General features: G+C 41.6%; 1 protein-coding gene across 1 annotated transcript; it reads right to left on the bottom strand.

Annotated features, from left to right (window-relative positions):
- Positions 1-1,394: 1,394 nt before the first annotated feature.
- Positions 1,395-23,533, bottom strand: LOC119115528 (probable G-protein coupled receptor 153). The gene is made up of 6 exons (XM_037240110.1): positions 23,104-23,533; positions 13,034-13,595; positions 10,306-10,735; positions 7,775-7,964; positions 5,681-5,865; positions 1,395-2,762 (listed from the first exon to the last, which is right to left on the bottom strand). The coding sequence occupies exons 2-6, from the start codon at positions 13,384-13,386 to the stop codon at positions 1,992-1,994; spliced, it is 1,929 nt and encodes a 642-aa protein (XP_037096005.1). The 5' UTR covers positions 13,387-13,595; positions 23,104-23,533; the 3' UTR covers positions 1,395-1,991.
- Between the last annotated feature and the right edge of the window lie 419 nt (positions 23,534-23,952).

Here is a 23,952-nt window from a genome sequence, read left to right as displayed (position 1 = left end):
GTGCACTAATATAGGAAACAAGAAAACCGATAATTGAAACAGAAGATGGACAAACGTACAACCATTGGATAAAGGTTTAATGTAACTCTTGATATTCATTACCTTTCCATATGTTGTTATAAAACTTCTTTTCCAACCGTCATTTCCTATACCTTCGGTAATTCCAATGATTGGCTTTTCATTGCTATAGTTTCGACTGTGCTGTTTGACCTTTTTATTTTTCAAACCTTTCACATGGAAATGAATTATTAGTGCACGATACACAAGTGTAAAATGTAATTCCCTCTTGTAAATGGCGGCACCTTCCCAACCTGATTTAAAAGTTGGCTTCCCTTTTATAATAAGGAATTTTGGGCCCTCACCTTTGATGGCATCACATCCAACATCATTGACAGAGTTTGGGACCACCACTCTTACTTAACTTGAAAAATGCTTTTGTACAGTTTGGGAACAAGTTGGACATCATTAGCAGAATGAATCTGGAGAACTTATTATGTGCAGGCATATGAGCAGGAAACAATCTATCCGGGAACAAAAGCTGGAGTACAGTAATACAAGAAAAAAAAATCTCCAGAATGTCCAGCTCCTCGATGTACCGTATATCTTCAGCATTTTACAGGTAACAACATCAAAGAGCATAAAGAAGATGTGTATGTCATCTTGAAAGAATTCACATATGTGGTAAGTGCTGGAACAAAACATGTCCTCAATGAAGCTTCTGGAATGTGAAAGGTGAAGAGCCACCGGTTTCACAATCACACATGAGTAGATACAGCATGTGCAGATGGATTGTTAACCCTCCTGTTATATTCCATAAAAGATTAAACCTATGGACAATTCAAAAGGGAAAAAACTTCATCTGCCTCTTGGACTTATGTTTATGTATGGATCTAAGATTTTTCAAGATTTGGTTGTGTGAACCACCGGTGTCAAACTCAAGGCCTTCCACTCAATTGTTTTTTTTTTATGGCCCATGAAAGCGAGCCAAATATTGTTAATAAGCGTCCATTGTTTTGAAGTCTTTATTCATTGTAAAATGGGGGGGCATGTTACATAATACAATGGGTAGAGGATTTGGGTTCCCACTCAGACGATATAAGCTGAGGGGCAAGGAGTGTAATTGTCTCATGCTCTAGGCAAATCAATGCCTTGTCAATACTGACAGACATGCTATTGGTAGAACAGTAATCGTGATGAATCATTTGAATGTCAGTGTGGCACAAAAAATACTGACAATTTTGAAACAACATTCTCTTCAGATGGGGCCAAAGCGGTAACAAATGCCATTTTTGTGTTTTTACAGCATACAAATAGTTACTTTTGTACTTGTCCATGTCCTGCTTTATTAAAAAAGTAGCTAATGTTGCAGTTGGAAAAGGTTTAAGCTGTTGAGGTTAAATGTCATCAAATGTGTTCCTGTTTACATAAAAAAAAAGTGTAATGAGTACACAGAGATCAACTGCAGGGTGTTTGGAGTCACTGTGCTGTGGTTTAATTCCCGATTTGCTGTCAATTAGAATTCATCAATATATGAATGCATATTGTTCCAGGCAGAACAATAAAATGCTCTTCCACTAGATAGTAAGAGATATGTTAAACCTGTTGCCATTCAAACAACAGAAAAAGTCATGGCACAAAAAAGAAATGCTGGATTTTTTTCCTAGTTGGATAGCTGTGGCACTTCAGAAGACTTTTACCAAAGGCTGGAGTCATTATTTTGACCGGGGTGAAGAGTTAAACATGGTCACAATTTCTTAGTTGTTGTGCACTAAAGTTGAAGTCAGTGTGCAAAAGTGTGTGTGTGTGTGTGTGTTTTAATTATTTTGTTAAGGTTTAAACATGCAGCTGGTCATATAGACCCACGAACATTTTTTGGTGGACCAATGAAACAGGTCCAACAGGAGGGTTAAACAGTCATTGCACAAATTTCAAAAAGGGAGTGGCCGCGATGAAACCAAAGACAAAGTCACAATTTATAGGGAAATGTTGTTTCAGGAAGCAGAGCCACCGGAATCTGAGTGAAAGGTGATATATCCCGAAGAGGATGCCGAGGGTGTTCTTACAAAACTGTTTGTGCCTCCTTTGCTGTCCCCCAAGCTCGGCTGCCTGCGCAGGGACCAGTCGTCCGCTGCACGCGCCTTGGACCTACAAGCAGGTGGGGGAGTCCGTCGGGTGAGCCTCGCAGGCGAGCCTACCTCCCGGCCCCCTTTCCCGGACCTCCCGTGACAGCTCGTCCCATCGGGCGAGCTTTTGTGTTCCGAAAGACGCCTGAGCGCGTGAGGCTCGCGTTCGAAGTCTGTGAGCGCAAAGTGAGGCAGGATGACGGCGTGGCGCTCGTACACGTCGGGGATGAGGGCAACGGTGCAGGACGCGCGCCGCGGGCTGTTTCTGGGGCTCGGCAGCGGCGTCTCGTCGATAAAGTTGATGACCTCGTCGCGGCTGAAGCAACGCGGATTGTCGTCGCGGTAGTCGTAGACACCGCACGCCACGCGCGGCAGGTGCTTGAGAGAGTACGTGTCCTCAGAGCGCCGCCGCTTGCGATGAAGGTGCTGCTGGTGCTGCTGATGATGATGATGGTGGCTCTCCTCGTGGTAGGAGACCAGGCTGTTCCTGCGCCTCTCGCGGCGCGGCAAGGTGGAGCTGTAGCGGCCACTCACTATCATGTCCTCGCTGGAGCCCCAGCGGTGAAGGTAGGAGGGGTGTATCCGGTCGTTGGTCCACATGTCGGTTTCGTCGTGGGAGTATCTTCTTGTAGGGGGCACCTGGACGCAAAACATGGAGAAAAAAAAAGTGCTTTATGTGTGGCTACAGACTGCCCGCAGTCAAGCGGCAATAGTCAGGTATTTGTTTCGCAAAGACCTTAGAGCAGGGGTGTCAACCTCATTTTTGTTGCGGCCCACATCGCAGTCATGGTTTCCTTCCGTTTTGACTCTGAACCCCAATAAATGTATGATCGCCTCATCAGAGGCTCAAATATAAAAGTTTTAAAGGGGTGGTGTATTAACAACAGCAACAAAAACAAATACAATTTGTCTGAAGGTACTTTTTGTTGTCACTCATGACACATTGCAGTGCATTAAAAGAATACCTAAAGGACACATAAGCAAAGTGCGCCTTGTATTGATTAGTGGTATTTATTTTTTACCACTAATACCAATTTTGGCCTTCTAGTATAAACTTGAGCTGGAAATCAAGGATATTGAATAAATGCATTTAAAACATATCCTTCATTTATGGACTGCACACCAGTAAGATGATTAGGTGACGTTCTTACAAGTGCCAGCAACATACGGTGAAGATTAAATGTGCGTCCACGAGATGGCAGAGTGTGCAAACCACCTGTTGGCATTCATTCAACACAATATCAGCTTTGTACACATTGGCCTATATTTGTTGCGACATTTTTGTCTGGTGCTGTGCTGGTGAATCTTTTGTAAAATATTCTGGGTTAATAGGCATAAATGTTGGGAAACACTAATAGAGATCTAATACATTATGACTCTACACATTCAGCCCATACTTAGCATTGATATTAAAACTGAAATATAAAAACATCTAATCTAATTACATTATATTTCTTTTCAACAGTAAATTGATGCTTCTCTGATACCAAGCAACGTTACCAAGAACTGTTCATAGAGCCTCTCGCAATGGATGTGATTAGTTTGTACACCTTTTCATCACATCGCGGTGGATCAGGATTTATAAACTGTATAGCAATTGTGTATCTTCTAACATAATGTACTCACATTCGATTTTGCCCTGATAACTTATGCGAGAGAAGGTGGGTGTTTGTCAAGCTGACGTCATAGTCACAAGGTTCACGTCAGCCTTCACCCTTGTCGTGGCTTTTTCGTGAAATTCAGAGAAAAAGTGAGACAGCAGACGATACAGTAGCACTGTGAGGGATTCCACAGCAGAGGGCAGCACAAGCATGACAAGTGATGTGAAATGCAGGACACGTGAGGGGGGGTACGAACAAAATAATACTAAAAAAAAAAAAGCCACAGAGGCTTTATTATACAATCAAGGTTAAACTGAAGGCAAAAAGCAGATTATCTGAATGTGCTACTTAAGGACGGTGGTGCTACTCATGCATTTATCATCTTATGTTTAAATGGGAGCCTTGAGACACAAACAATGGGAGAAGTATGGCTGAAGTGATGGCTACTGTATGCATCTCTGTTTCATTCAATGAAGATGTCCTCAAGGTCAATTTCTTTTGCTATCTAATAATCAAGTGACCCTAGTAAAAGTACATTGCTGGGACTGCAGACCGGAACTAAAGCCCCTGTCAAGTTAAATTGACAAAGAGATGCAATTGTAAAAATGGGAAAGAAAAAAAAAATAGATGCATAACTTTTCTCTCTAGTTACATCATCAACAGTCTTCCAGGCCAGGCTCAGCAAGTGAATTTCATCAGTTCAAGTTTGCCCAACATATCTCCTCAGAGCAACTCTAATGTATTGTATATACAAGACCAGTATTACAAGTTTGTCTAAATAATTTATTATGGAATTAAAAAAAAAAGATGATCAGTAGTTGTTGAGTTGCCCTAGAAGGCTGTATTCCATCTGAAAAGAAGCATGGATTGTTTGTTTGTTGGTTTATAATAGACCACCAGAATTGATTTGAAATAAAACAACCAAAATGTATTCAGCATTTAGCTTTCATGAAGGACAGACATATTATATCAATTTTCTGGGGCTTATAAGTAGTTGGACATTCGAATTACACATACTTTTCAACACTTGGATGTGAAGTCAGATGAAGTGGAATGCTCGTCTAGCTTGACAGATGCCACACATTTCAACTGACCGGCATAAAAACAATGAAAATAAATGATTAAAAAATACAACTTGCCGTTAGGCTAATTGTAGTTGTAATTGTGTGCCCAAAGAAAGCGTCATATAAATCTGATGCATTCATATTATTATTTCAATTGAGCTATAAGACAAGCAGTGATCGGGATAGAGAAAGTTAGTCAAGCTAAGCCCTAAGGGCTTAGCCAACCACTTTATTTTTGCATTTTCAGCCATGCAAACATACATAGATGAAGACTCTCGCTTTTGCTACTGTTATACATTTATGTGAAGGACTAAAGTTCACTTGTCCACGAGTCGGTTCGACCCTTTAATGTGGTGCTCTTTGAGCTGTTCCTGTATTGTTGACCAGTTAATTTTTGAAAAAGCTATTGTTTTGCATTAGAATGCATTGATCTATCAGTAGCTGCCAGCTCAGGATTAACCCTAACTCAAAAAAATGGTATCTGCTTCCTTTTGAATGAGTGGGAGTACACTACATCCTGAATGGTAAATGTCATCATTTGATGAAATATTTCAAATGAAAGCTAAAGGTTTATGCTTAAGCTCATCTTGATTATTTCGTTTCAAATCAATTGTGGTGGTGCATAAAGGCATCACTGTTCAAACACCTTTCAATCTGGGAGTGCCAATGGTCTTATTTACTAAACATTGGGCATCCGGGATAGATTTCGGAATCAGGTAAAAAGCACACGCACGCACGCACACAAATCACATGGTATATATCTGATAGCATCACAATGTCTGTTAAAGGCCCGCAATGCCATTTGACCATGCACATTAGCAATGAAGTGTCATTCAAAATAGGTATTGTGATCAAGTAAAAAGAAATGAAGAAAATCAATAAAAGAATATACCTGCAAATACTGCATTTTATCTTCCTGCTGTTCCCTCATTGGATACCCTTGCGGGACCCCCCTTTCTAAGGTTGAGAACTCATACTTGGCATTACGGTCTACGGTCACAATTTCAGGCGCTGAGCTATAGTCATATGGTCTGTCATATATTAAGTCGACATGAATTCCTCCATCTTGGCTGTTTTCTACAAAGTGCAGAAAAGCACGAGCGTCAGGGTTAGATAGCAACGGATTCACAAGACAGACAGACAGACAGACGAATAGAAAATAGTGACAAGTTCAATTGCTTTCTGATTTGGTTTGCCTTTTGTTTTAACTTTGTCCTGCGGGACTGACTTTAGCTCAGAACAACTTGCTCTTTCACTTTTTGAATGCAGGAATCAACACAAACCAGAGAAAAATACCCCAATTAGAACATTGGAGTTAATTTAGGATGTGTTGAGCTTGGCTGTAAAATGCTGCATTTGAGGGAAAACTTTGCCAAAGGGATGGACGATAGCATTTTTTTTTTTTTTGCACAGGCAGGTGGGCATGCAAGTCAGCAGCTTAGTTAAAAAAAAAAAATTTAAAAAAAAAAGGGAAAATCCTTATACATACAACTGTGATGAGTTATACATGGCAAGCCCTCTGGAAAAAGAAAGCAGAGAACTGGAGGTGTTAATTATCACACAAAATATTGGCTACCCCGTGTTGCTGTTGGTACATGACCTCTAACTGGACAACATGCACTTCTGATGACTGACACCAGGAGGCTCAACATGTTTAAAAGGTGAAAGGAGTAAGGGCAAGGGGGGGAGAGTTGTGTGGGATGCAGATCCTCTTAAACCATAAGACAAAATATTAATATGCATATGTTGTTAGTCCACATGATCATGTCCAACAACTGTTTTCTTTTTTATTATTATAATAATATGACCCTATAATCTCAGCCTGATTCTGCTACGTGTCAGTCGGAATATCAAATCAAATTTGAATAATCGCCAGAACATAGGGCAACGCTGTACTTGAGGGTAATATGACCATAATGATGGCATCAAAGTGATTTTCTGCTTCCTAGTTTTCTGGTCCAAATAAATGGCAAACATTTTATTTTATCGTCCCGTTGTTATGAGCCAAAATAACTCGTTTTAAAAGCAACGGAGTGAATAAAGAGCTGCGAGGTAAATTTGGCCTTTGAGTAACAATCAGTCACTTTTTTTCACATGGTGCTCATGTATATGGAGAAGCAAATTTAAGTAGGGCATCGTAGTGACCACAGATGCTTGATAAATAGACCCTTAATATTGGAGGTCACGTGATAACATTTGACTTCATGGGAATAAATCCCCAAAATATATTTTGGTATTCCAATTCTCGTTAAATATTAAGGATGTATAAGCAGCAAAACAGTACCATTAGCTTGATTGGCTTTTCATAAACTGATGTTCCTCTTGGCCTCGTCAAGTCAGATGGAGTTTATCTTTAGAGGTCTTTAAATTTCTAGGAACAACCGTCACTAAGGTCTTGCTTTTGGTTCCATGTACAGAAAGTGCGATGGCTGTGTGTTAATGCAAGCTAAACATCCAACATGAGCTTGCTTCTCACTTCTTTGTCTACAATACTACTCATCAAACTCCGCTGTATGCAAAAAACTACAATAGTTAACAGCATGAGAGCCCCAAAGTTAAATGTACGTTTTAATCCAAATTGAATTTAAATGATCACATGTAAATTATTACATCTGTTTTTTATCAATCTCCATCCACAAAGGTGGTGCTCTAACCCCTATCCTCACCAACCTGTAAGGACACCAAGGAAAGGGGGGGAAAAAGAATGGACCAAGCAATAAAACATAAGCAAAATAGAAACAAAACATTGGCTGACAAAAATAGTGAAAAAGGTTTTGCATAATCTTCTCCATGGCCATGTAAAAAAAGAAGAACAAAAAGATCTACAAGTGACACATTGGGCGTGGTCCAAGGTTCAGAGGGCCTTTAGAAACAGAAATCATCCACCACATTGATGTCTTTGGGTCAAGAGAAGGGAGTGACAAAGGATGCTGGGAAGTTAGGTTGGGGGAAAAAGAGAGGACACCTGAATGTGGGGGGAACTTACCCTCGTCCACCTCGTCATTGGACATGATGGCCACGCACTTGTCCCACACCATGCGGATGTCGGCCCGATAGCGGTCACAAGCCCAAAGGAACATGGGCAGCAAGATGGACTGCACAATGGAGCACCAAAGCACACACACAACCATCCAGTTGTAAGAGCGGTCGAACTTCAGACTGGCAAAGCTCACCACCTGTGGAGACCATAAAACAAAAAACACACGTTTACCATATGACTGTTGGAGGGCATTAAAAATAGATTTTTTGTATTCAGAATATTAGTATATAATCATTAGCAATAAAAAGCCACTTATCACAATCCAAAAAGAAATTAAAAGAAAAAGAAATTAGTTCAGGTTCAAAGTCAGTCAGACCACATGATGTTATTTATTTGTTTGTTTGTTTGTTTGTTTTCATTAAATATAAAGTAAACAAAGTTTCAATTCCATTTTTGACATAACACAGCATTGTATCACTTAAAAAATCATGGACTGCGAGGTGACAGTGTTTTTTTGTTTAAATTGGCTAGCACACTGCCTCACAATTCTGAAATTTCAAATCCAGGATCCAGCCTTCCTTTGTTGAGTTTTTATGTTACCCCCATGCTCGCATATGTTTTCTCAGGGTCCGCCAACTTCCAACCACATTCAAGAAACTAGTAAGTACTCGAATAGGCGTGAACGTGAGCACAAATGGTGTTTTTTGTCTTGCTGGAGCCCAGCTGGGATAGGGGCCAGCTCACCCACGACCACAATGAGGAGAAGTGAAATAGGAAGTGGATAGATGCATAAACATGAACTGCCTCGTGGAATTTGAAATCATGTTTCATAAAATCAATGTGCACATAAATCACAAACAATTACTTGCATCCCTAAGTTTATTATTATGAGTGCTTATGACAAGGGTGCTTTGAGAGTTTGGACTGTGAAGCAGACTTTATATCTATTTATATATTACTTTTCTTTATGATTATTTATGATGCTTTTCAGCAGGATCAGATGTGTATTGGTATAATTTATTTGACTCAGGGTGAAGCCAACACTTTATTTCAAAATTTTGTGTTTGAGCACACTGGCAAAAAGTATATATACTTGTCTGAGGGTGTGCTATTAAAAAAAATGCTGTTTTCTTTTGAATCTTTATGGCTCTACCAAACATGAAATCCAATTTTGCTCCCACTACAAATCTATTGCTGAGTGTGTGAATCATCACACAAATGTAAATGAGCATCTGAGAACATTTATTCGTGTGTTTGTTATTCCTATGCATTTAAATGGCTCATTACATTTGGTGGTTTTGTTCTTTGTGTCACTAAATATAATCACTATGACCCCCCTCTATTTAGGACACACTGTATAAACAGACCTTTCTCAAACCAAGCAAGAGGACTGCACACACAGCACATGAACAAAACAGCAAAAAGTGATTCAATTCAACCTACAAAAATGAACTTGCCGGTGTTCTGATATATTATATTTTTTACAAAATTCAAATATCAATAAAAACTTTTGAATATCGATTTTTTAGATCATTATGATTGATTCATTATTGCAGCTGTATACAAACTAATAGCAATGCAGATAATATTTTCAAGCAGCTTCTTGCATTTTTTTAATGCATCTTTTACCAATGTTTGATCATCATTAAACGGTAGAATATTCCGGAGTCGCAGAACATTTGCTGAATACAGGCTTACAGGTCTGGCTTTTAGTATTACATGTAAGCAGTCTTAAGCTGGCTCCATGCTCTCGGAAACACGATGATTTGGGTTCTAAAAAATGAATGAGGGCCCGAGGCTGGAATTTGCAAGCCAAATGGGTACATGTTGAAATTCGTTGACAAGGAGCTTCAAGGACTCTTGTTGAAGTTGTGGAGAGTGACTTGATACTACAGCCATCCCTGCCTTCCGAACTAACCTTTTCTCCCTTTGATGGGCCCACACACTCACACAGATATGACTTCATGGAAAAATACACATCATCCATAAGCACTGAGTCTGGCCTACTTTCGGATGAGCATTTAGGTTTATGTAAATAATAAAGCAGCGTGGCATGGCGCCACAGCACCATCAGGTCGTCCTGTTTAATGTCTTTCCAAGCAAACTGCAAACAATGAGCAATGACGAGATGGTGAAATGGAAAAGGGCAATTTCAACATCATATCATTTGATCATCATTCTGCAGTCAGTTTGATTGGTTAGACAGAAAAAGGATATTTGCTGTAATAAATTGAAGAACAATGAAGAACAAATGTGATTGGTGTGTGGGTTTTTAAAAATTACAAACATGTTGAGTACATTTTTCCTCATGAAAAAAAAATGAAAAGGAATTTATGATTTGTAGGAGCTGAAACGGATTGAATTGATTCCACGTCATTTCAATGGGGAGTGATGATTTTGGATACACACTAGGTGCTTTCAATCCTAACATGGTCGCAAAACAAATTAAAAGTCGCATCACAAAGCACCTATGTACATCACATAATGTTTTGCTGAAGATCAAAAATAAGTTTTATAAGCAAATGCGGTGAACTCACCAGTATTGGGAAGCCGGTGAGAAAGTCATAGATGAAGACAATACCGCTGATCAGGTAAGTGATCTGCAGCGAAGTCTTAAGAGGTTCTGACCCGTCAATGGAGGATCTGCGCTTGCCCTGGGCGTCCTCCACCACAATGGTGGGGACGTTAAACTTGTTCTTGTCCGCTTTGTGGCCTGCCTGAATGGAGAAGGTCTGGAAGAGAGCAATGCCGATGCAGATCACACCCATAGTCACGCTACCTCCAATCAAGAGCAGGAAGCAAACCCCAAACCCCAGGCCAATCTCTGTCACAATAAATCGACAGTCAGAAGTATAGAAGCGGTCGATGGTGTCGTGCCAGCCCACTGCTGGAAGAGTGGACAGGATGAAAGAGACCATCCAGATCCCCATCACTGTGTGCACCGCCTGCTTCTTGGTGTTGCTTAGCCTGGAAACACAAACGTACGATTTGGAATAGGAAAAAGTCAAAGTCAAGTCAAATTATTTTCCTGGATATAGAACTTAATCAAAGAAAAGTCGCAAAGGGCTTCACATGCCCACAATTGACAAACATTAACATCATCCTCTGATTTTAACTGCCAGGAGGGCAAGAAAAATGTTTGTACTTTTATGTAATATACGCGCTCTGGGTGGACTGACATTTAAATGCTTACGGACTTGGTCAAATTAAATGCATTTTTAACGGTGACAACATTTTATTTGATTATATATATATATATATAAATAAGTGTGCCACAATCAAATCTTTTATTATCATGTTACCATGTCCTAATCCATTTGAAAGGTTTTTGTTTTTTTATACATGATTGCAAAATGAAGGGCCTCTGCTGCTTTGTACAAAGACAAGGAGGTCTTCTTGTCCCTTTGAGCAATAACACTAGCCTTTCCTCAATATGCCTCCAGTTCATGTAGCAGTGAGATTGCATCACTAAGCAGCTTGAATCTATTGCGTGAATGAGCTTCGCAAAGGGCAGTGGATGCTGTGAGAGAGCAGCAGCCCAACTACAAGGTTGAAATTCATTATTCAGGCCTTCAGTGTGTGTTAATGTCAGAAACAAGGCAGCCATGCTAGCTCAGCAGGGCAAAATGGAACCATTGGAATGAAAAACGAACAGCATTTACATGGCGTTTTTGCTGTTGTCATAAAGTAACTGAAAATTGAAATGAACTGGCGAGTACAATGACAATTAGAAAGGAAATGAAAGGTGGAATGTAACAAAAGCATAAAACTTACAATATACCAGCTGGCCACAAGATTAACTACATTTCCAAACTCAAATGTAAGAATTGTATCCAACATTATGTTGACTTAAATGTCCAGGTTTGAACAGTAAGCAATTCATAATTTAATAATTAAACAATGTTTATTTTTGTAGTTCACAGTGATATAGAACAGCCCCGTTCCATCGAGTGAGCTGTTCCTCTTTTGACTGAACAAGGTAACCAACATTTTTGATGACACAGTTGTCCAATGCACACCATTGCAAAGTACACTCACAGAAATGAACACATTGTAAAAGTTCAAATGAATGTTTTTGAAATTTGACACACAAAAAGGACTCGAGTTAACGGCGAGCATCTATCTGTCTTATGCTTATTATGTCCTGGAAGCACACACATTCTTTGTTTCTCAGCATTGGAGTAACGATGAGATGTCTTGATCATCACCACGTATCACTGCACTATTTTCACGTGACAAATTTGTCGTTCTGCAAAACTCTTTTTTTCAGTTTATGGATGCTGTGTTTGTCGGCTTGGGTAAAGTGTGCTCTTGTTGACCACAGAATGAGAATGTAAATCGTCATCATTTAGCAGATGGTCTGCAGAAAACCAAAGACCTTTGAGGAGTGCCTCAAGGTGAGCTGCAGCAATGGCATAATAATTATATAAGAGCAAAAAGTATTATACTGTGACGCAACTATCATTGTTAAAACACATAAAAGGTATCTTTTGATAACCCATCTAAAGAAAAGATGTTGTGTAACAAATAGTTATACATTTAGCCTAATGTAAACAAATTAGATTCCTACTGTCCAAAAATGGCCATCATGCATCCGAGATAAAAATAGTGTCAAAATCTTATTGCAAAGCAAGCAGCTATGTGTGAATAGCAGATGTCTCGAGAGTCTTGCAAGGCCAAACTGTGTTACTGCTAGATCATGTTGTCTGCTAACAGGAATTTTCCATATTCAGTGTCACTTTGTTAATATCATTTCTTGTTTGGAGCCAAATGTAGCTGAAAGCCAGAGCTGGCAGATGCTCCTTGTGGAATATTCTTCCGTGGTGTGAGCTCAAACAGAAGCATTGGCTGGAGACAAGTGTCACCTAATACACACTCTCTACCCATGTGAGATTACTCGTTAAGGAGTATATTCCAACATTCAACTTTTTTATTTCGCATGCCTGAGGTTGCACACTTTGAGTCTACGAGAACTTTCCTGTCCATATTTTTGACCCACCCATGATGCACAACCAGATAATGAGTGCACAAGTATCAAAGATGTATGATTCATTAAATTCCGAGGCTGGCTGTAAAACTTGATTCACACACATCTACAAGTGGCTTTTTAAATTTATTTTGTGGGAAAAATGTGCAGTTGTTAGGAAACTAGCTTTTTTTTTTAAATGTGAAAAGCAGTTCCCGCAGTGTGCCGAATTTGGGACGTATCTTGATTTTTTTGTTTTATTTGTTTAAAGTAGAATATCAAAAGAGCTAGGGTCTCACCTGTAGTTGACAGGCCAGCGTACCATCCACATGCGGTGATAAGAAAGCGATGTGACGGAGAAGCAGGTGACCAGCGTGAGGGTGTAGAAGGTGGACACAAACACCTTACACAAGCCCTCGTTCCATTCATAGTTGGAGTGCTGACGGCGCAGCGTTATGACACAGTACATTGTGATGGGGATGGCCATGTTGAGGATGTGCGTCCCAGCCAGCGTGCAGATGAGGAACTCGAGCGGCTTCCACTTCTTCTGCTTTGCGCTGACGCTGAGGATGCTCCACGTGTTGGCCAGGATGGACACGCCCGAGCAGACCAGCCAAGCCAACGTGTTGGCGTTGATGATGTCATCCGCCATGTTGGAGAGGGGCGGGGCACAGCCTCGGGGGCCGCAATGAACTGTTGGCAAAAGCGGGCGCACGCAAGGAGGAGGAGGAGGTGGTGACGGGCAGGAGGGGGCGCAGGGCGTCGGACGAGGCAGGCATCCTACATGGGAAGGCCACAGCGGGGCGAGGACACGGCAGTGGGGCCACGAGTGGAAGAGGGTGGCAGATCCGGGCCGGTTGCCTGGTAATCAGAAACAGAGGTGGTGGTGTGCTGATGTAATCAAATGCCATTAGTCAGTCCCATTGAAAATAAGCCTTCATCAGACATAATCCTTCCTCCACGTCAACTAATTATGTGAATAATCACACTTGATTACAGTTCATACAGAAAGTCATTCACTGGTCGCACTTCAGACAGAACAGTGATTTGAAAAGAGACGCAAGCAACTAAGATGCCACTGCAGCAGAGGACATAAAAAGTCCACAGACTCTGTTTAAATGCCAGGGTTTTGTGAAAACCTTTCACACTATTAAGGTGACCTCTAACCTGTAAAAAAATATCTTTCAGAGATATAGTAATAAACTGAGAGTGACGTGGATCAGTGGTAGAGTGGTCATCTCCCAGTTGGCGGTTTGATCCCCAGCCACTGTGACCATGTCAACGTGTCCTCGAGCAAGACACTGAACCTGCTGTTTCTCCTGATGGTGTGTCATCAGTAGATGAATAAGTAAACAGAGAGAAGCGCTTTGTGTGCCAAAGATAGAAAAGCAAGTGACAGCCAGTGACCATCATGTGGATGAAGTATACACAACCTCATAACTGGGATGAGACTGGCTTATGTTAAACAGGCATCAATACACTCGTAAAACTTTGGGTTAAAAATTGGACCAACCTAAGAAGTTGGATCCAATAGAGGGTTTGTTTTATGCTAATGTTTCTGCTAACACAGACCAAACAGTTTGTTCCCTCCTTTGTTACATTTTGTTTAAGACATGTGAATGGCATAGAGGTACATCAACAAATAAAGTGATTGTAGGAATAACAACATAGTTAGTGAAAGTGCGTCTTTGATCTAGCAGGCAAAAAATACCTAGGGTACAAAAAACAAATCTTTCCTTGTGCAAACTGGCCACATTTTTATTTTACTCCTGTTTTTTTGCACAGCTAAATAACAGATATTAAAGCATTAATGAAAATAACTGTGAGCTATGGATGTGGGTGGAGCATAGTCAAACAGAATAAAATGTCACAACAAGCTACAGAAAATATGCACGTACTGTAAATATCACTGCTGGTGAAGGTCTACTTTTACAACTCTATTTACTCCCCAACACCAGAAGATATAGAATGCTGTCCCTCCCACTGTGGGGTGAAAAATGCTTGCCACACAGCCAGGGCATGTTGTCACATTCATTCTCCGTCTTTTGCCTTGTCCAAACACTCATGTGCTGCGGGCTACGGGGCAGTACCCCTGAGAGGGGACACTGAAATGACCTCATCAGCAGCATCATCAGTGCCACAAACAGTGTTTGCAGAAGAGTCATTGATGGTGTACAGTAGTTGATCATTTGCCAGACTTCCGTCCGTGCAAGCAGGTAGCATGGGTTTAGTGACTGCGAGTGTAAAAATGGTTGTCTGCCTCAACTGGCGACCGGTCCAAGGTGTCTACCTTCTACCCAATGTCATCCTTTGACCTTGAATGGGAAAGGTAATGAACAAAATAGAAGGCTGGATGGATGGATGTTCACAAAAGTGAGAAAATAAATGGTCATGTCAAAAACCAATTACCGTAATTTTCGGACTATAAGTCGCGTTTTCTTTTCATAGTTTGGGTGGGGGGGCGACTTATAATGAGGAGCGACTTATATGTGAATTTTTTCAAAAATTTAAAAAAAAAAGAAAAGTGAAACCGCGATAAACAAACCGCGATGTAGCAAGGGATTACTGAAATTTTAATTTCAAGTGACGTCAGCAGCGCGGCGCGGCGGTTGTTTACAAAAAGGACAAAGATTGATCACGGGATGACGAAGATGACGAAGGGCCCCACGTACTACCGGCATCATTAGCGGCTTTGTTTCTAAGTGACACGGAGGACAAAGAGTTTGAAGGATTTAAGGATTTGGAGTGACACAGAAGGTTTGAAAAACTATTATGGCGCTCTCTTTGACCTCCGTGGATAGAAGTCGGGGGCCGGCGCTCGGCCGGGTGGCTGTCCGGGGACGGTGGATGGGGCTCGGTCATGGCTTTTACGCACGCCCGGTCCTATTCTATGGATCTCTCTTCCACCTCCGTGGCTGGAAGTTTGTTTTGTTAAATAAAGAGCCGTTTACCAAACCTACGTCTTGTACTTTGTTAACGCTACAATATAGTTATATACTAGATCTGTGGAATAACGACGAGGCGGACGTCAGGGCGCACGCGCGGCGTTGTTGACAAAGGACGAGGAATTTGATCGATGGATTTAATGATTTAGAGTGAACAGATGGTTTGATAATATTATTGCTTGTATAATAGTTATTTGATATATAATTTATATATCGTTATATGGGCCTGTGGAATATTTTGAAGTGCAAGCGCCGTCAGCGGCGCGCACCCATTGTTGACGAAGGACGATCGATGGATTTAATGAATTGGAGTGACACAGGTGGTTTTATAAACGTGTTATTTATGTAATAGTTTTTTTTAATAACTCTGAATGTTACGTCAGGCCCGTTCTCAGCTCTTCGTTTGTGTTTATGTCACGTTAGCATACCTATCGTTTAGCCTGTTGTTGCTCGTTCATGTCTGTTCTTGGTGTTGGGTTTTGTCGAATAAATTTCCACCCAAAATGCGACTTATACTCCGGAGCGACTTATATATGTTTTTTTTCACGTTATTGTGCATTTTATGGCTAATGCGACCTATATTCCGGAGCGACTTTTAGTCCGAAAATTACGGTAAGCACAATTATACAAATAATCAATTACAATTTGCTCCTTCACATTGCAGTGACAGTTCACAAAAAAAGAGACCCTCTTTTATTTGGCCAATAATAAATACAATCACAGCTCAACCTACTGTGGCTCCAAATCGGAAGTCTTTAAGAGAAGTTTGCAAAGCCTACAAGTTGAAGTGATATCGTAGTTACTTCAAACTGCCTTTTAGCAAATAAAACAAATGTGCAGCCTGTTAACAGAAGCCGTACTCAATTAACTCTTCTCAGAAAAACCTTTCTTTCTTTTCAAGAATTTTAAGTAGAACACTACTGGGACTCGGCGGCTCGGTGACGCACTGGGTAGCACGTCCGCCTCACAGTTAGGAGGGTGCGGGTTCGATTCCACCTCCGGCTCTCCCTGTGTGGAGTTTGCATGTTCTCCCCGGGCCCGCGTGGGTTTTCTCCGGGCACTCCGGTTTCCTCCCACATCCCAAAAACATGCTTGGTAGGACGATTGAGCACTCCAAATTGTCCCTAGGTGTGAGTGCGAGTGCGTATGGTTGTTTGTCTCTGTGTGCCCTGCGATTGGCTGGCAACCGGTTCAGGGTGTCCCCCGCCTACTGCCCGGTGACGGCTGGGATAGGCTCCAGCACGCCCGCGACCCCCGTGGGGACTAAGCGGTACAGAAAATGGATGGATGGATGGACTACTGGGACTCAAAGTACACACAAAACCGAAAGTTCTAACAAACGATGATCAAAAAAAGACTATCAATATTCCCTATAGAGACGATCAAAGCAAACACACACATCAATGTTACAAAACTATCACAAAGCATTCAAAACATCAAACCAGGCAGGGGATATAAAAAACAAAAATCCCAGCTTTGATCCAGGACTCCCCAGCTGGTTGTGAGGCTCTGAGCTGCTCTCCCACAGCTTGAACCAGGTGCAGGATTTCTGTTGTCTGAGCAGCACACGAGCAGTTACAGCAAAAGTATCGAAAATTCCTCCAGGTTAAAGAGGCTACAATTTTTTGTCAGCATCATTGTGGATCGGTACTACGACTGTGACATGGCTGACACTTACAATCACCATATAGCCCAGAAGCACTAACAACATCAGCCTTTACCGTTCCAAACTGCACCATCACAAGATGAACTGTTTGACTTGATGGCATCTCGACTTCAAGTCCTCAGTAAGTGCATGCAATGACTTGTGGAGCTAGAAGAAGAACTTTAAAGTCTTGACTGATAGCCTCTTTTTCAAACATTTTCTCTCTCCAACTTCAAGAAGCTGAATGATAACAGAGCCGCATGGAGTGACTGAGAACAGACCGTCTTTGCAAAGAATCACTTCAGAGAAAAGTCACTTTAAATAATTTATGTTTAGACCTGATGAAATACGCTGGGGCAACCCACTTGTCAACATGACATATGGGGCGCTTTGTTTGAGATGTGGTAGCAGAACAAGTGCATTTCTTCAATTAGCTCTGATGGCTACAGTTTGCTAAGAAATGACAATTATTCCTGACAAAAATAGAGACGAAAAGAACATGAAATAGAGACCACAGATCGGAAATCCCGTATAAAGATGGTGTCGGGCTAAAACCTCAGTCACATTTTGGTGAATTTGGTATTTTTTCAGAATTCCATTTTATTGGTCAGTCCAGACATGTGGGTGTTACTTTTACAAATTATTGACCAATCTAAAGTGTTAAAAATGGCTCACTCTTTTTAATGACGCAATTTGATCGGATGAACAAAACTGCCATTTTTGGAGATGATTTGGCGATACGAGAATTCTGCAGACGCCAACGAATAGAGAAGTAACGACACATTCTTCTTTTTGTCATTTCACTTGGTCTGGTTGGTTTTGACACCGTTTCGATGTGTTTTACATTGATTTAATAGACATTGAAAAACATTGCAGTGTTGCCAGCTGTCAGAAGCTAAATATCCAGTGGTCATCTTGTGCCTGTATCGAGAATAATTAGCAACTATTTAAGAGTATGATGCTTCAGTGCCTAAGAAGTAGGGCGGGATTACAAGTTTTCATGTGGTGCATAGTGTCAGCCACACACACAGACACAGAGGAGCTCTCCTTCACAGGAGAAGGGATTAGGTCGGCCCTCGGAGGTCACCACACAATCAATCTGCTGCTCATTAGCTTGTTATCAGAGTCCAGCAGCGATGCCTTCATGCATAACCAATCATGTGCAGGACCTGCTCGTTAGCCAACTGTCTCCGCAAAAACATTAACAAGGGCGAGGGGCAAGATTTTGTGCAAATGTTACTCCCTACAGTTTGCACAAAATGGTACTTCAAGATTTCTTGACTTAATCTTCCATTCAAGGTGGCCCTGATCAGGCTCACGTGTAATTAAGCATCGTTAGGATTCTTATTAACTGCATCACCCCTTTGAGGCTGAAACAAAGAAACACAGTTTCATGTATACAAGTGACCTACTTACATAACATAGTTCGGAAAATCACAACATTAATTATTATTATCCTTCTTTGGCAGCTGGAGATGCTTGCTTCAGTCCCATGGGCAACGGACTGTCATTAGAGTGTGTATTTCTCCATGATGTCATCTTGTCATTTGGAGTAAAGGCCATCATGTCTTTCCACTCTTGAGGAAAGGCAAACCACATTCGGTTTGCTGTATTCCTTTTCCTTGGTCCATATAATAGCCTAATTCAGCAAGCGAGTGAATGTACTTCCTAAACACTAACAAACGTTAGTCAGCGTGTGACAATCTCGTGTTGTGAATAAGTAATGTTGCATCAACTTTGAGCAAGCCCTAAACACAAGAGGACAGAAATGCTGGCATTGATGCTAACGCTAATGCAACATGAGTGGCGCCCTGGCTGCTCTACTAATATGTTGGACTACTACGGCAGGTATTCACCATGGCAATGACAGAGATGCTGTTCTCATTATTCAACACTTCACCAAGGTGTTAGTTCAAAAGTAAAAATATGACATATACCTTGTTTCAGAGGTAGACACGTTTTTGAATATGAAATTGAGGCACTCATACCTGAAAGCTTAAACATGACCTAATCTTTTGTCCCACTTTGCTCACTATACAAAATGTAGGTCCTGCGAGCAAAAATCTTCAACTAATTCATCAGATATGATGCAGTGGATGTTCCCATACTGCCAACATTTGATTCAAATTATTGATGAACGTATCATTAAGTGAAACATGCGTCCTGATTAAATGATCGAGAGGAAATATCAGCGATATTGTACACAAAGGTATGCTTCCCTTTGAATTTAAATGCCTGTGCTTGTTTCTACTCTGCAATGAACATAATGGCCTCAAGAGTGTTAGCGAGATCATTTTGTCTTTTATTGACTTTATTGGCTATGAGACTAGTTTAAAGGCAATCAGTGTGAAGAATCTGCTTATGTGCAGCTTCCATCCTTTGTTTGTTTTAATAGCTGCTATTTTCCAAGTTCTTTTATGGCTTTTTATGTGAAGACAAGACAAAGGTGCAAGATGACATTCTCCTAATAGTGTATTATAAACGCATGCCAGAATACAATATGGTGGTCGCTATCCCTCTGGGACAGTTGTAAACACTTTGTTACGGTCAACAGCTTCTTAGAGGAAGTCGCTGAATTTTCCATCACGTAACCCGAGGCTTTCTTCCTGTTTATGTAAAGCTACCTCAAGCTAAGAGTGAGGCAGGATCACTGTTAGCCGTATGGCAGGAGGGGGGTGTTGTCTCAACACGAACTGGCCATTCTCACCATTAGAATCTCTCCAAGTCTGTTATTTAGAAAAACATGTACTGTGCCTTATTATCATCATTGCCACCACCACAGGCTAGGAAACAAGAATAGCACGCAGTTGAGCACAGATCTCCAACTGGGCTGGAAAATCTGAACCAGATTCAGCATCAGACTGTGCATATTCATAGATGTACACCTCCTGCAGATGTCAGAAATATTAACTGAGAAAATAAGGAACGTATTGAGAAATTTCAAACTCAAACATAATGGGTGTTCATCATTGAAATTGTTTGCTGACAACTAAAGCCTCATGTCACAAACGATTTTTCAAAGCAATGTGGGTCAGATGATAAAGCAGCACATCTGCTGAGACAGTTACGCTTTGCTTCTTTCAGTGCATGGGAAGAGGTGAGAGATGTAGCAAGACAACTCATACTACCATAACAACATCCATCACTTGCAATGCCCTAATCATCTGACAGTTCCTGGTTGCTGTGCTGGAGCAATCTCCCGACTCAACTGACCCGTGATATCCCCCCCCCCCCCCCCCCCCCCCCCGTTTTCTAAGCTCAAGGGACTCATCGAGGGGAATCATTTTGAAGAAGTGGTCTAGATGGCCTCGAGGACGGACCTGCAGAGTGAGTGTTCCAGAAGAACCCTTCAAAACTATATGCAAGACAATCCTAGGAAGGCGTAGTAGACTCCCTACGGATGTCCAAGAAAAACACTCGTTTGGATTGATGTCAAGCTGAAGAATGACTTTGACACTTTTTTTTGTGTGATGGCGTCTCAAACAACAAAATTACAAAGACTGAAAAGGGGCTTGATGGGGGGGAAAATAATCATTATATAGAGCATTGAGCATGACCAAAACACTGCAAAGAACGAGTGTAGCATTTTTACTCCATGATCACTTCATGAACTGTGTCATCTTTTCTCACATTCGTGACACAGACTTTCTAGCAAATTCCATGACACGTGTTCCCTTTGTACCATGCATGAACTTACTCTGTTCAAGTGTGCGGTGCCTAAAGTTGACAGACTTGCAGTGCGTTGCTGTTTCTCGCACAATCGGCATGACAAGCTGCGATTCGCTCTTGTTTTATCTTGTACTCGCAAGCTGTGCGGATCCCAACCCGAAAGCCAAGTAGGGATCTGTTAGTCGTTGTAATGGTTCATACATCTGAATTTCACAGACAAGCTCGTCCTGACGCTCTGCCACGCATTCCTGTTGAACTCAAGTACTGGACAAATACTGTATATTCGTTGGTGGTACTAAATGGTTGGATTCCAGCGAATGAGTTAAGATATATTTACACTTTTAACAAACGGCAATGAAAACAAACTCTTTCATGCAAGAAAACTCCATGTGAATTGTTGCCTACATGTTCAAGTGAAGGAAAGCACAGCATGAACACAAAAAGACACAAAATGTCACACGTGCCCCGTGAAACACTGAGCTTGGTGGCGGAGGCGCCTGCGTCACATGATCTCTAGCCTGCGTGGCCACATGGCATCCGCTCTATCTGGAGTGCACTAATGGCCTCTGCACTGACATGAATGTCCCATGCTATAGTTGCCGACGCGTCGACACTTTTGCTTTACATTTTCATCGTGATAAAATAACAGGCCTAATGATGCACTTAGTCAACAAGAACATGCAATGCAGAGCAGTAGACGTTTTGGATCTTAAAACCCTCCTGCAAATGAGGAGGAGGCAATAATGTGTTCATTTGTGCAGACTGCAGACAGGCTGATGAGCTGCTTGCTAGGCTTGGTGCAAGAGCAAGAGCCACTGCTTAGTTGCAATGACTTGGCAGCTAGGCTGGGCGAAGATCCGCTGCCATATTGCGTGTCAAAGCCAAAAGGTACACTGTAGAAACTGGGGTTTGCTAACAAAACTACCTAAATACGTTTGTGACAACCGACACATACATGAATGCTCCACAAGCGCTCAATACAATTGGGCAAGATTTATTTCCAGTCTGAATTTGGGGAAACATCTGTTCTGGAGTGAGTCTCAGAGGCCCCAAAAGTCTACAGTAGCACTATAAGTTTGTAAATCGTCCCCTGAAGGGTTGGAAAAGTTGATTCACATTAGCACCACTGAGTTACCATTTATTATCTAATTCTTCCGCCCAAATCATTCCACCCGCTCCGGAACTGAGTGATTTCATGCGCAGTGTGACGGTAAAGTAAAAGGGATGTCAAGTGTGTTGACAGGAGGGGTGGGGAGTGCATTGAATTTGACCATAATCATAAGAATCATTATGCCAGTGTCAAATGTATATATTTTTCGAATGCTCATTTTGTTCAGTAAATAAAGAAGACGCACGGTGACACTGGTCAGGGCTCTCCAGAAAAAAACAAATACAAAAAATACACTAAATCAGTACTTTGACGATGCATCGATGTATATCAACTATTTTTCTCATGGCTAACAATGCTGTAGTAAATCAGCAGAGTCAAGTTTAAAATTCCCTCTCAGGTTAGCCTGACTACATATAGTTATTCTTTATGGTTGTCACGAACCTGTCCTTATTCAGACACAAAACATATGGCAGTGTGCTTGCATGCTGAGTGTTGAAAAGAAACCTGTCACACTTCAAATAAAAACAATTTAAACCTTGATTGTAACAACATAAGAAATGAATACATTTGCATGTGGGAGCACATTGCCTTCCAAGAGAACAGCCCTGTGACGAAAGGTCACTTATCTGGCTTATTTGTTTCAGATGGAGTGTTTTCCCACAACTATCAAACGTGCGATTGTCGTCTTGGACCCAGCACGGTACACTAACGGATGGTATGCTGTCAGTGTGTTATTTCACCTCTCAAATGGGTCATTTTTCATCTCGCATCCGACAAAAATCGATTTTAATTCAATCAGCCAAATAGGTCAGATTAGCTTTGTATGCAGGAATGCTGCGTTCACGTGTCTTCGCATTTCATGCAGGACACCACCTGTTTGGACTCGAACCTATTTGCAACTGTTACAACAATTGTTGTGGTAATTAATAATCACCATGGTCACCTAGGGAAAAAAAGCATTTTATCATTAAACTGTCATAGTGTGGAGCTGATTCTCACCTTTGACAACACGCTCAATGCTTCCGTGCAGCCGCTCACTCTCCACAAGAGCTGTTCATTTCCTCACAAGAAGTGGCTTCCTGCCCGGCGTCTGTCCAACAGTCCAAAGTGGGCAAAAGGGGTCGGGCCGCTGTAAAAATGATGGAGGACCCCTGGAGACGACACACATTACCTCCGCCGGACTCCTCTTTGTCTTCCTAAGCGACGGAGAAGACCGTCTGGTAGAAGATTATCGAAGAGTATCGAACACCCGATCAGCGTCGTCTTCCCCACAAGGCCGATGTTGAGGCACGGAAGGTGCCCGAGTTATGCGAAAAGCGAGCAAAAAATGCATCATCCGCGTCTGTTTGTTCGCTCGCTCCTCACCTCAGTCACTCAGCGGCGATGAGACTGCTGGCTGGCTGCGCGCTCCCGCACCCCACACAGGCGCGTGCGCGAAGCAAGACGCTCCGTGGCGGTGGCGGTGGGAGTGAACCGGCAGGCTGCAATGGGATTGGGGAAAAAACATTCATGGAAGGTAAACCATCGACCTATACGCACATGCATACAGCACATGCAAAACAAATGCACTATACTATCTAATCAATTAAGAAGCTCAGCATCATGTAATACAATTTGCAGTGCTGTGGAACTGTACAGCATCATGAGATCTTTTCTGACATTTTCTGGCATTAGAAACAGCTCTCAGTACGATGCAAACTACAATCACTAAACTATTGCACTTTTGGGATGAAAATAATGCCACAATTAAAAATCTCAACATATCATCCTGACAGTTGTCACTACGGTCATTTTTACGCCAATTTTGTTTTCAGGTGTTCCTTTGTGACCACACTGGACCGGTACACC

Source organism: Syngnathus acus, chromosome 2 (assembly GCF_901709675.1).
Source record: "Syngnathus acus chromosome 2, fSynAcu1.2, whole genome shotgun sequence".
NCBI lineage: Eukaryota > Metazoa > Chordata > Actinopteri > Syngnathiformes > Syngnathidae > Syngnathus > Syngnathus acus.
The sequence above is the reverse complement of the archived record's forward strand: the minus strand, read 5'-3'. Positions and strand labels throughout refer to the sequence as shown.

Bases quoted from the DNA above. Each gene is read 5' to 3' on its own strand.
- LOC119115528 (XM_037240110.1), bottom strand. From the start codon at position 13,386: ATGGCGGATGACATCATCAACGCCAACACGTTGGCTTGGCTGGTCTGC. The intron at 7,965-10,305 runs GTGAGTTCACCG...TGGTCTCCACAG, and splicing joins TCACCGGCTTCCCAATACTG to GTGGTGAGCTTTGCCAGTCT. The intron at 5,866-7,774 runs GTAAGTTCCCCC...TGCACTTTGTAG, and splicing joins CAATGACGAGGTGGACGAGG to AAAACAGCCAAGATGGAGGA.